This window comes from Medicago sativa, chromosome 4, assembly GCF_051527215.1.
Source record: "Medicago sativa cultivar Bolivia chromosome 4, Bolivia_mono, whole genome shotgun sequence".
Classification (NCBI taxonomy): domain Eukaryota; kingdom Viridiplantae; phylum Streptophyta; class Magnoliopsida; order Fabales; family Fabaceae; genus Medicago; species Medicago sativa.
Window position 1 is genome coordinate 51,378,859 of NC_140752.1, and position 13,408 is coordinate 51,392,266.

Below are 13,408 nucleotides of genomic sequence, written 5' to 3' on the forward strand. Positions count from 1 at the left end.
TTAAAACAACACAAACTCTCTTCATCAATTACATAAAAACATAAAATTACACAATTCAAACACATGTTCAAATTTATTTAGAACCATAATTTATTTAGAAACATAATCCAGGTACAAGACTCACATAGAAAAGTAACAAACAACATAACACAACAAGTTTATTGACTCGCTTTCACAACGAAAGCTTAAATTTATTCAGGTAACAACCCTGATAACAGTAAACATAAACACTGATGCCTTTTCTTTATCTAAACCAGTCATGCACATTTCAAGGCCATAGACAGCTTCCGGTGAAGCTTCTAGCTTAGCACTAGCAGAGTAAATGTGCCAAATTTGTGACTTATCAGCATCGCCCATCATGTAAGCTTGGCTACCAGAACCTAGTTTGCCAAAATAGCTGTCAAGAATAGCAACTTCTCGGAAAAGCTTCGATGAGGAAAGGATTGAGCTCCAAGAAAGATGAAGCTTCCGCGAGTGTATCTCCGATTTCACAGCAATGTTGAGACCATCTGCAAGCTTAAGAATTGCAGGGATAGACAGAAGCAATTTTGTAGTCCCGCAGGTTTTGATAATAATTTTGGGTCAGAGAAAACACTGTTTTCAAAAAAAGTTATCTCAAGCCTCTTTTCATAGGCTTCAAGTATGTGTATGTTGAAATGCCCCTTTTCAAGTATGTGTGTGTTGAAATGCCCCTTTTCACAACCTGGCGTTTTCAACATATGAAATTTGAGAAATTAGGGTTTGAATTTGAATGTGAGTGAGAAAAGATGAAATGGGATCTGGTTATTTATGTATGGTAATTGGTAGCAATCTGGAAGAATAAGAGGGAATTGTGGAAAAAAAGAGGGATGAAAAAGATGTATTCTTGAAGGATATGGGTTATGGTTCAAGGGCGCAAGGTATGGCATAGATTGGGGAAAGTCTGAGAGGAAGAAGAAGACTGAAATTTGAGAGGAAGAAGAAGATTTAACATTTTTTTTAATTTCATCCCTGTGTCAATTTACGTTTTTGATTTCAGTCCCTATATTTTAACAACTTATCATCTCTCATTCATCAACTTTGCCAACTCATGAACTGCCACGTGTGCTCCGTTAGCCACCATGGCGTTTTTGTTGACGGAAGCTGACGGCAAGGACCTTTTCCAAAAGGTTAGCAAAATACAGGGTTTGTTTCGCAACAAAAAAACTTACAGGGACGAAAACCAAAAATGCGCCAACTTACAGGGACCTTTTTCATATTTAAGCCTTCTTTTTTTGAAGAAGGCAAAACAACTAAATTCTAATTTGGTTATTTACCGTAGAATTGTGAAAAATTACCCCTTGAAATATTTTTATTTTTTTTTATAAAGCTAGAAATGCATTAAAAAGAAATCAGGAGCAGCCTGAACCACATACAAAAATTTAGGTTATAGAGACCCTGGAGTTTGGTAATCTTAAAGCATCCCTATACAGTAAATGTAAAGTAAAAGCAGGTGGCATCGCCCACCATTGAGAAGAATGAAGGGCAAGACTTTGACCATTCTTGGCTAATGCATCAGCCACCAAATTTCCCTTTCTATGTACATGAGTGCAACGACAACGAATCTGAGAACAAAAATGAAGGCAGTTATGCCATCTAGTTTGCATGCACACTCCCTTGTTTATGGAAAGCATTGACCACACTAATAGAACCTGTTTCAATCCAAATATCACAAAGATGAAGATCCGCAGCCTTTTCCATAGCAAAAAGACAAGCTCCAAATTCAGCTTCAATGGGGGGTGCAATACCAATATTTTGCGAAAAGGCACCAAGGAAACTGCAGGGGTAATCATGAAAAATCACACCAATGGCACCAGATGCGGGACTCCCGAAAGCTGAGCCATCACAGTTGATTTTAGTGCAGCTGGGTGAAGCAGCAACCCAAACAACATCTTGAATATGAGAAACTCTTTTAGCTTGTAAATACCAAAGAGACGGGCCACTTTGAAATTAACCATACCAAAAGAGCCCTTAATAATATTAAGCACAAAACTAAGTCTAACTTCAGCAATCACATTATTAAAAAGAATACTCATGGGGGTGACTTTGTTGGAGAAACGCCTGCCATTTCTCTCAAGCCAGATGCACCAAATGATGTGCATAGCCGCAGAGCTCATAACAGATCGCACCAACTTACTAGGGAAAGCAAGGATGCTCAGGAATAGAGAGGTAATGGTAGATAGATCCAGAAACAATTCAATCCCTTTCAGAAGCCAGTCCCACAACTGAAAAGACACAGGACACCGGAGAAAAAGGTGCAGAGAGGACTATATTTTTAAATATTATTTCATAGTTGTAAAAATTACAATTCTGAAATTTAACTTGTTAAATAGAGATAAATCTAAACCTAATGGGATTGCTTAATGAGCCTCATATACAAATATTAGAATAGGCAGCGAAAATTTAAAATTTTGGTTTTCCCTTGAATCATTACGAATTTGACATGAATCAGTGAAAGTGTTGTAACACCTTGAAGTGCAGAAACGAATTCGACCACAGGCAGAGAAACAAAAAAAGGCCTCTATAGTATCCACACGAACAGAAAATAATAGTATATATTTTTTCAATAGGTTGAAAATGCTTTAGTATCAGTTTTGTTGATTCTTTCTGCAAACTTCAACTGAAATGAGCAAAATTGAATCTTGGTATATATTTGTGAATCATCCTGTTCTTTTTGTCCAATAGCTAGAGCAAGTATAATCTTTGTTTTCACTTTTTTTTCATCTCCATAAGAATCTTTATATTATCTTAGTTTTGGTTGATTGTGCTATAACAACTTGATGCTTCAAAGAGTTATATTGTAGATTTCTGCTTTGGAAAATACTTTTCTTTGTTGTACAATATTCACTTCTTTGTTTGATGCTTCATTAATTATAGTTTTAGAAGGTTATGCTTACTTTGATCAACTTTTATGGCAGGGGGTGTAGGGTATATGCTACTTTGTTCAACTTCTTTGTTTGATTATGTTTTCTTGCTTCGGGAATGTTATAGATGGACAATTGCATTGTTTTACAAGAGTTTGTGTTCCTTAATACATAAACTGAAACATTAAAGGGAAAGATACAAGAGATTGTCAAAAGGGAGAGAGAGATAAGAGATTCATCAATTTTCTTTACACATTTGTCAATCATTTGCTTTGTCAATCTTTACATATTTTCTGATAGCATTTCCTCTCATCAACTACTCCATTTGTGGATCACGTGTCATGCAGGGGTGGCCCTGAGGATGGGCGGGAGGGGCGGCAGCTCAGGGCACCATTATTTTAGGGGCACCAAAATTATTATTTTTACTTCGTAGTTAGTACTATATGGATATATATTTTTTTAATTCGGTTTGATTAATTATATTGAGAATATATTTTTAGAAAACTTTGATTATAAATGAATCTTTTGCAACAGAAAATGTAAGAAGAAAATTATTGAAATAATTAAAAGGGCTTAATTTTATTGTTTCGCCCAGAGCACCAAAAATATTTGGACCATCCTGATGTTATGTGTCCCTTAAATTCCTCAATTTTAGTTATTGGCACCTATGTGTAATTTTTTTTTTTTTTTGGTTACAAAGCGAAACAGAGACAAAGACAAAAAGAAAAGACAGAAGAAAAAAGAAAAACAAAGAAACTAACGCCTCATGAAGAGGGGTTCCCATTGCGTCCATCCTGAGAAGAGGGAGTAAATCCTCTGGAGGAGAAGTATCGATTGTAAACTCAGCATTTGTTGAAGCTCCTAATTTAGCCATGAAATCCGCACATTGATTGCCTTCTCTAAGGGTATGTTGAATAGAGAAACTTCGAGTAGCCAGAAGGTCCTTAATATCCTGAATAAGAACAGCATAGATGTGGAACTGCAATGTAACACCAGAGATGAGGTTTATGGAGAGGAGGGAGTCTGAGTAGCACACCAATTCTTCAATTCCCATGTTTACAGCCAACTTGAGTCCCAGGTGAATTGCAGAAAGTTCAGCCAACAAAATATCTTTGGAGTTGTAGATGAAACCCGAGAAGCCTGACAAATAGTTGCCTAAATTGTTGCGGATAATACCACCAAAGCCCGCACGGGTGGGGTTCCCGATACAGCTACCATCAACATTTAGAATAGAGCAAATATTACCGTTGTTGTTCCATCTCACTGACCGGTCAGAAGGAGTAGAAGAAGTAGAAGTTTGCAAGCAGGAACTAATGAGACCAGCTGAGTTATTAATGTTGATGCAAAGGCGAGTTATAGACCAAGTTTCATTATTGAAGCACATCAAGTTTCGATGCCTCCACGTCCACCACAATCCAGCAAGGAACATAATGGAGCGAGCGCAATTTGCTCCCTCTTTGATCCAGTACCATGCGCAGAAATGGTTGAGAAGAAGCCAGGGCTATGAGAAGCCAATTTTGCGCCAGATAATTTTAGAGAACCTGCAATCACGGACATAGTGGAGGAAAGATTCATCTTGTTCTCCACACCGAGAACAAACTGAAGAGTTTGCTATATTCCTATGATTTAGCAAAGAGTAGGTGGGGACAGCATTGTGACAAGCTAGCCAAATGAAAAACTATATTTTTCCGGCACTTCGAGCCTCCAAATCCAAGACCACGAAATAATATCATCATTATTAACTACTGGATTTGAGAGAAAGAGAGAGGAGCCAGCTATAGGCACTCTTGGTAGAGTAAATTCCATTCTTATTATTCGGCCAGATAAAAGCATCTTCAATGGAGGCGTTAAAAGAGAGGTGAGTATTATTGACGGTATCGGCAATTGCTGGAGGAAGGTTTGTGTAGAGATCTTGAGTGTGTTGCCCATTATTGATGAGCACATCTTTAACTGAGATCATAACACATTGCTCTTGGTTAATTTTTACCACGCAAAATACATTATTGAGAGCGATCTTAGCGCATAGAAGAATTCCACACATGGCCACCACACAAAAAATGTTCGTTATAGAGAGACCTTGTCACGTTATTCCTACTTTACAGGAAGTGGGAGTCCTGCTCTCTAGATTTTTACACTTTTAATTAGTAGTGTTAAGGTAGAAAGAAAGGTACAAATGAAACCTTTTACTCGTGTAACCAAAAACGAATGAAACCTTTTACTCCGTCTTGTCTCTAGTAATTTTTCTTTTGTTTTTTCTTCCCAAATGTTCACTCAGAAAAACAACGATCCCTTGTTCCATCTTTCAGTTCTAAACAAACACCGCCACTAAATGCGGAAGAGAACAATCACCGGAAAAAGAATGGCATCGAGTGGAGCTACCAAAGGAGTTTTTGAAAGATGTGATAAAATTGTCGTGTGAGTCTACCGCAAAGGTTGGTGTTTGTGACATCTATGTCGTTGTCGTAGTCTGTTGCTTTTAGGTCAATTCTTTTGACTTGGTAAATGAGTGATAAAATCCATCGATATATCTTGCCACACTTGAGTCGGAATGGGAAGACATCCATAGCCATGTTAGGCCAAGCAAAAACAGCAGCTAGTCGAGCAATTGTACCCTTGATGCCAGAGTGGCCTCCCGTGGGTGAGTCATGAAATTCCTTCAAGAGTTCTCTGCGCAATTCACACTCCAATGGAATAAAGATTCTGTTTCAGTAATACAATATACCTTGCTGGATGGAAAAGGGCTATGTGGTTGTGGCAGAATTGCCGAACTTCGTCATCAAAGCCACACCTGTTTGATGTTTGGTGTAGAAGCGCTGCAATGTTGCTATTAACATAGGTTGGAAAGTTGATAGGGCCATATCAATGGACTCCACAGGTTGGATGCGTGACAAGGCATCAGCCACTCGATTGTCCTTTCCCGGAGTGTAGAATATTTCATAATCATATCCGAGGAGTTTGGTCAACCACCGTTGTTGAGATGGAGTTTGAATGACTTGATTGAGAAGCCCTTTTAAACTCTTTTGATCAGTAAAGATGTTGAAATGACGCCCCAACAAGTACTGCCGCCATTTTTTTACCGCTTCTGTAATAGCAAACATCTCACGGTCATAAGCTAATGCAATTTGCATTCGAGGACTTAATTTCCTGCTGAAAAATGCAATTGGGTGTGCTTGTTGTGATAAAACCGCCCCAATTACAATGCCGGATGCGTCCGTTGTAACCTTAAATAATTCATTGAAGTTTGGAAGTCGCAATAACGGAAGGTTAACCATAGCATCCTTAAGCTTCTGAAAGGACTTCTGAGCAACATCTGACCAAGAGAAATTATTAGTTTTAAGCAATTATGTTAATGGCGCTGCAATTGTTGCATATTGGCGTACGAACTTCTGGTAATAACCTGTCAGCCCCAAAAAACCTCTCAAGGCCGTGACAGAATTGGGACAAGGCCATTCCAAAATTGCGGTGATTTTGGAAGGATTAACCGTTACCCCTTCGGCAGATACAATATGACCCAAATATTCCACTTTACTGACCCCAAGCAAAAAATTGATGTTGTTGTAAAATTTCCAAGGTAGTTTGGAGGTGTATCAAATGAGCTTCTAAGTTGGGGCTATAAACCAAAATATCATCAAAAAACACCAATATAAATCGCCTCAAATATTCACGGAACACCTCATTCAATGTAGCTTGAAACGTAGAAGGAGCATTGGATAGGCCAAAGGGCATCACCAAAAATTCAAAATGGCCATCCACCGTGCGAAATGTCGTTTTGAATGTGTCTTCCGATGCAAGAAGGATCTGATGATAACCAGATCGTAAGTCCAGTTTGGAGAAGTGGGTTACACCATGGAGCTCATCAAGCAACTCATCCACAGTTGGTATAGGAAAACGATCTTTACCGTTATAGCATTCAAGGCATGGTAATCTACGTAAAAGCGCCAAGACCCATCCTTCTTTCGAACCAATAAAACAGGTGATGAAAAGGGACTAGTACTGGGTCGTATAGTACCATTTTCAAGCATTTCTTTAATCATTTTGGTCATAGTTTCCTTGTGGTAGTGAGGGTATAAGTACGGTTTCACATTAACAGGGACAGAGCCTAGTAAAAGGTGTATGTGGTGGTCTTGGGGAAGTGATTTTGGTTGGGAAAAAATCGTTGAAAATTTGTTGAGAAGGTTTTGGATTGAAGGGTCTCTAGATCCCGGCGGGATAGCATCAGTATGGTGAGATGGCTGGATGGGAGTAACATCAATTGAATGTATGGATGCAATTGTGTCGGTGTGTAGGTAACGGGTAAGTTGTGAAAATGAAGCATGTGTAGGTGTGGGTGAATTGGCTCCTGATATAGTGACTGGTTTATTATTGTGGAAAAATTGAATGCAAGGAATGCTATAATCAGATAGGAATGGACCTAGAGTACTTAGCCGTTGTACGCCCAACACAACATCAGCACCATGGATGGGTAAAATCATAAAAGGAACTTGAAATATGGCATCATTAATGTGAATCGGAATGTTGTTACAGCTACCTGAACATTTGATGGTCTCCCCATTGCCGACGAACACATCAAAAGGGTTGATAGATTCGACATTCAATTGAAGGAATGAGGCAACTCGAGGCTGAAGGATGTTATGTGAACTTCCAGAGTCGATAAGGATAGACACCTCCATCTCTTGAATACGCCCGGTGACACGCAAGGTGCGTGTTGATGGGGAACCGAGTAAAGCAGCTCGTGAAAGATGAAAGTGTTCAGACAAGATCATGGGAGCAGGTTCTACAATGTCTGATGCTTCTGTGTCCTCTGGCTCTGGTGGGGTTTCCTCTGTCTCAACCGGAGTGGTGTGATCATCGTCAACCAACAAAATCATAAACTGGCGTGATTTGCAACGATGACCTGTTACCCATGGGTCATCACAGTTGAAGTAAAGTCCTCGTGACCTACGCTCCTGCATCGCCTCTGCAGTGAGCCTCTTGATTGGAATGGATGATTGCGCTGGTGGCGTATCTCTGGTTGTCGCCGGTGGAGGCGGTGGAACCGATCGTGCCGAGCAATGACTAGAGTAACGAGAATCAGCAAGTTTAGCCTCAATTAACTTAGCCAGACCAATTGCATCATGGAGGGAGTAGGGTTTAAGAACCTGCAATTCGCGTTGGATTTCAACACGCAACCCAGAGAGGAACCAATTGAGCAACACTAAAGGAGGAATACCACGTGTACGATTCGAGAGATGCTCGAATTGCGACTGATACGCCACCACAGATCCAGTTTGCCGTAAGTTGAACAACGCGATTTGGTGATTTTCGTAGCTCGATGGACCGAATCGAAGCTCAAGAGCTTTGATAAATTTATCCCAGGTCGTCGGAGGGTGATTCGCATAGATTCACTTAAACCAAGCTAAGGCTGAACCAGTCATGAAAAATGGAATGTATGTGAGCCTTTGGTGATGTGGGGTTTGAGATAGATCAAAGTACTATTCTGCCTGGAAGATCCAATCGAGGGGTTCAGAACCATCAAAGGGACGAAGGGTTATTTTAGGAGGTTTGGGTTGTAGTGGTTGGTACGGTGGGTGAACAGATGAAGTGGGTTTGGAAGCAGCTAAATTAGCCATGGTGATTTGATCACGAAATGAATCTAGTCGAGTGGTGACTAGGGATTCCATCATCTCACGCAACTGTTGCATTTGTTTTTCAGAGAGCAATTTTTCAGTTTTGGGAGGCATGGTGAGTGAAAATGAAAGCACCAATTTGTTACAATACTGTTAACAGTACTAACAAGAGAGAGGAAAATCATACAAAAGCTATCTAAGAATCTAGATAAATGGTACTTAATTCATTTCATAAACCTCCAAGTACTCAGTACATGCCTTTATAGATAATAGGCTTGATTAGTGCATAGTACAGATCATGACAAGTGTCTTACATCCCTTTTAAAGTGTTAACAGAATTATCAAATAATTATTCTAAAACCTTAATGTGGATAGTAGTCATTCATCCATATTAGAGCAGTCCTCTTCCTTTCTGTCACAAGCCCATCACTTGGTTCAATAGCTGTATCATTGCCTACCCCATCTAGAAGGACCTTGTCCTCAAGGTCAAAAGATGGGAAAGAGGTCTGAAACTCCTCTTTGTCCTCCCATGTTGCTTCATTTTCCGGAGCATCCTGCCATTGTATGAGGACCTGTCTGTGAAACCCGTGATCAGTCTTTAGAGTTCGAGAACCCAATAATTTTGCAGGGCGTAGTTCAATGCGAGTGCCAACGATCTCTGCTGCCAATTCTGGAATTGTGGCAGGAGGTGTGCCATGGAAGGCCTTGAGTTTAGAGATGTGGAAAACCGGGTGAATACGCGTAGTGGTTGGCAGTTGTAACTCATATGCTACATTCCTGATCACCTTCAGCACCTTAAAAGGCCCATAGAAGCGGCGTGAAAGTTTAGGACTCTGACGGTTTCAGACAGAATGTTGCCGGTAAGGTTGGAGTCGTAGCATAACCCAATCACCCACCTTGAAAGTGAGGTCCACCCTATGCGAATTAGCTTGAGACCGCATCCTTTGTTGAGCATAGGTGAGATTCTGCTTAAGTAGTTGCAGCTGAGCTTGACGTTAAGACAAGGTTTCGTCAAGTGTGGCAATAGGAGTGGAGCCCGGACTGTATATTGTTAAGTTGGGAGGCAGTCTGCCATACAAATCTTGGAAAGGAGTCATTTTGATGGCCGAGTGATAAGTGGTACTGTACCAATATTCTGCTAGATGTAAGTACTGAAGCCAGTTTTGGGGTGTATCAGTTACATAGCATCTTAAGTAAGTTTCAAGTGTACGGTTCGTAACTTCCATTTGGCCATCCGATTGGGGGTGATAAGCACTAGAAAATGCCAATTGGGTACCACTAAGTCTGAAGAGCTCCTTCCAAAACTTGCTTATAAACACCCTGTCTCGATCACTAACAATAGATTTGGGAATTCCATGGAGTTTGTAAATCTCGGTCATATAAATGAAAGCAATATGAGTGGTAAGGCTGTGAATTGACCATATTTGGTGAGCATGTCCACTATAACCCATATGACAGATTTACCATGAACCATTGGTAAATGAGTGATAAAATCCATCGATATATCTTGCCACACTTGAGTCGGAATGGGAAGAGGTTGCAGTAAACATTCCCTAATGTACGTCCTCACATCCATAGCCATGTTAGGCCAAGCAAAAACAGTAGCTAGTCGAGCAATTGTACCCTTGATGCCAGAGTGGCCTCCCGTGGGTGAGTCATGAAATTCCTTCAAGAGTTCTCTGTGCAATTCACACTCCAATGGAATAAAGATTCTGTTTCAGTAATACAATATACCTTGCTGGATGGAAAAGGGCTATGTGGTTGTGGCAGAATTGCCGAACTTCGTCATCAAAGCCACACCTGTTTGATGTTTGGTGTAGAAGCGCTGCAATGTTGATATTAACATAGGTTGGAAAGTTGATAGGGCCATATCAATGGACTCCACAGGTTGGATGCGTGACAAGGCATCAGCCACTCGATTGTCCTTTCCCGGAGTGTAGAATATTTCATAATCATATCCGAGGAGTTTGGTCAACCACCGTTGTTGAGATGGATTTTGAATGACTTGATTGAGAAGCCCTTTTAAACTCTTTTGATCAGTAAAGATGTTGAAATGACGCCCCAACAAGTACTGCCGCCATTTTTTACCGCTTCTGTAATAGCAAACATCTCACGGTCATAAGCTGATGCAACTTGCATTCGAGGACTTAATTTCCTGCTGAAAAATGCAATTGGGTGTGCTTGTTGTGATAAAACCGCCCCAATTGCAATGTCGGATGCGTCCGTTGTAACCTTAAATAATTCATTGAAGTTTGGAAGTCGCAATACCGGAAGGTTAACCATAGCATCCTTAAGCTACTGAAAGGACTTCTGAGCAACATCTGACCAAGAGAAATTATTAGTTTTAAGCAATTCTGTTAATGGCGCTGCAATTGTTGCATAATGGCGTACGAACTTCTGGTAATAGCCTGTCAGCCCCAAAAAACCTCTCAAGGCCGTGACAGAATTGGGACATGGCCATTCTAAAATTGCGGTGATTTTGGAAGGATCAACCGCTACCCCTTCGGCAGATACAATATGACCCAAATATTCCACTTTACTGACCCCAAGCAAAAAATTGATGTTGTTGTAAAATTTCCAAGGTAGTTTGGAGGTGTATCAAATGAGCTTCTAAGTTGGGGCTATAAACCAAAATATCATCAAAAAACACCAATATAAATCGCCTCAAATATTCACGGAACACCTCATTCATTGTAGCTTGAAACGTAGAAGGAGCATTGGATAGGCCAAAGGGCATCACCAAAAATTCAAAATGGCCATCCACCGTGCGAAATGTCGTTTTGAATGTGTCTTCCGACGCAAGAAGGATCTGATGATAACCAGATCGTAAGTCCAGTCTGGAGAAGTGGGTTACACCATGGAGCTCATCAAGCAACTCATCCACAGTTGGTATAGGAAAACGATCTCTACCGTTATAGCATTCAAGGCATGGTAATCTACGCAAAAGCGCCAAGACCCATCCTTCTTTCGAACCAATAAAACAGGTGATGAAAAGGGACTAGTATTGGGTCGTATAGTACCATTTTCAAGCATTTCTTTAATCATTTTGGTCATAGTTTCCTTGTGGCAGTGAGGGTATAAGTACGGTTTCACATTAACAGGGACAGAGCCGAGTAAAAGGTGTATGTGGTGGTCTTGGCTACGATGGGGGGGAAGTGATTTTGGTTGGGAAAAAATCGTCGAAAATTTGTTGAGAAGGTTTTGGATTGAAGGGTCTCTAGATCCCGGCGGGATAGCATCAGTATGGTGAGATGGCTGGATGGGAGTAACATCAATTAAATGTATGGATGCAATTGTGTCGGTGTGTAAGTAACGGGTAAATTGTGAAAATGAAGCATGTGTAGGTGTGGGTGAACTGGCTCCTGATATAGTGACTGGTTTATTATTGTGGAAAAATTGAATGCAAGGAATGCTATAATCAGATAGGAATGGACCTAGAGTACTTAGCCGCTGTACGCCCAACACAACATCAGCACCATGGATGGGTAAAATCATAAAAGGAACTTGAAATATGGCATCATTAATGTGAATCGGAATGTTGTTACAGCTACCTGAACATTTGATGGTCTACCCATTGCCGACGAACACATCAAAAGGGTTGATAGATTCGACATTCAATTGAAGGAATGAGGCAACTCGAGGCTGAAGGATGTTATGTGAACTTCCAAAGTCGATAAGGATAGACACCTCCATCTCTTGAATACGCTCGGCGACACGCAAGGTGTGTGTTGATGGGGAACCGAGTAAAGCAGCCCGTGAAAGATGAAAGTGTTCAGACAAGATCATGGGAGCAGGTTCTACAACGTCTGATGCTTCTGTGTCCTCTGGCTCTGGTGGGGTTTCCTCTGTCTCAACCGGAGTGGTGTGATCATCGTCAACCAACAAAATCATAAACTGGCGTGATTTGCAACGATGACCTGTTACCCATGGGTCATCACAGTTGAAGCAAAGTCCTCGTGACCTACGCTCCTGCATCGCCTCTGCAGCGAGCCTCTTGATTGGAATGGATGATTGCGCTGGCGTTAGAGCTGTCAAAATGGGCCGGACCGTACGTTCCAGCCCGAAAGCCCGAATAAAATGTAGGGCCTGGGTCGAAAAATTGCAGCCGAATTTTTTCAGGGCTTTTTAGCCCGGCCCGAAAAAGCCCGCAGCCCGTTAGGGCCGGCCCGTTCGGGCTCCGGGCTGCCCGCCAGCCTGCCAAAAAATACAATTTTTTTTGTCTTTGAAGCTATTTTTCACATTCGTTACTTTTGGGTTTTGATCGAGTAGTTTTTATTTTTTTGGGTGTTTTAATTGAAGAATGAATTGAATTTGGTTGAGTTCATATGTAGCTGATGACGAAAGTATTATTGGCATAAACTACAACAACAATCTGAGCACCGTGAAAATGACATGGGTTGTTACAGCTTTGAAGAATGTGCCTATATGCTAATCTGAAGCATCTTCATCTTTGTCTTTCATTCTCTTTTCTTTTTTTCTTTACAGTTTGCATATCTAGTGATTTAATTCCACGTATTTCATTTGATACAAACTCATTATTATTTGAATTTTGAAAGACATTATCATATTTAGGACGAATAGCTTATGCTCGTGCTGCATGTTGTGGTTTTCTGGTGGAATTGATGTTTCCTCTGCATATATGTTGGTGTTAAAGAATGAAAAAAAATAGATACATGCGGGCCGGGCTGGCCCGTTAGCCCGGGAGCCCGGGAGCCCGTATAGGGCCGGGCTCAGGCTTAATTATTCAAGCCCATATTTAAACCGGGCTTTTTAGCCCGACCCTAAAAAGCTCGTTTCCCGATCGGGCCGGGCTTAAACGGGTCGGGCCACCCCTTTTGACAGCTATAGCTGGCGTAGCTCCGGTAGTCGCCGGTGGAGGCGGTGGAACCGATCGTGCCGAGCAATGACTAGAGTAACGAG

The 13,408-nt window shown here is 41.0% G+C and overlaps 2 protein-coding genes across 2 annotated transcripts; both read right to left on the reverse strand.

The window, feature by feature from the left end:
* Positions 1-195: 195 nt before the first annotated feature.
* LOC146929683 (uncharacterized) lies at positions 196-4,509 on the reverse strand. The gene is made up of 4 exons (XM_085707385.1): positions 3,548-4,509; positions 1,657-1,795; positions 1,416-1,583; positions 196-516 (listed from the first exon to the last, which is right to left on the reverse strand). Exons 1-4 carry the CDS (start codon positions 4,309-4,311, stop codon positions 196-198), a joined length of 1,392 nt encoding a protein of 463 aa, XP_085563511.1. The 5' UTR covers positions 4,312-4,509.
* A 111-nt stretch (positions 4,510-4,620) lies between these two features.
* LOC146929684 (uncharacterized) lies at positions 4,621-8,602 on the reverse strand. The gene is made up of 7 exons (XM_085707386.1): positions 8,363-8,602; positions 6,782-8,125; positions 6,535-6,680; positions 6,280-6,410; positions 5,652-6,192; positions 5,308-5,549; positions 4,621-4,832 (listed from the first exon to the last, which is right to left on the reverse strand). Exons 1-7 carry the CDS (start codon positions 8,600-8,602, stop codon positions 4,621-4,623), a joined length of 2,856 nt encoding a protein of 951 aa, XP_085563512.1.
* Positions 8,603-13,408: the final 4,806 nt, after the last annotated feature.

What these genes read in the sequence shown, in the direction of transcription:
- LOC146929683 (XM_085707385.1), bottom strand. Translation starts at nt 4,311, where the DNA reads ATGTTCCTTGCTGGATTGTGGTGGACGTGGAGGCATCGAAACTTGATG. An exon ending in AAACAGGTTCTATTAGTGTG is followed by an intron (nt 1,584 to 1,656) that starts GTCAATGCTTTC and finishes TTTTGTTCTCAG; the next exon opens with ATTCGTTGTCGTTGCACTCA. An exon ending in TAAGATTACCAAACTCCAGG is followed by an intron (nt 517 to 1,415) that starts GTCTCTATAACC and finishes GCAATTCTTAAG; the next exon opens with CTTGCAGATGGTCTCAACAT.
- LOC146929684 (XM_085707386.1), bottom strand. Translation starts at nt 8,602, where the DNA reads ATGCCTCCCAAAACTGAAAAATTGCTCTCTGAAAAACAAATGCAACAG. An exon ending in CCCTCGATTGGATCTTCCAG is followed by an intron (nt 8,126 to 8,362) that starts GCAGAATAGTAC and finishes GTGGCGTATCAG; the next exon opens with TCGCAATTCGAGCATCTCTC. An exon ending in CACAAACACCAACCTTTGCG is followed by an intron (nt 4,833 to 5,307) that starts GTAGACTCACAC and finishes TTATGATCTCAG; the next exon opens with TTAAAGATGTGCTCATCAAT.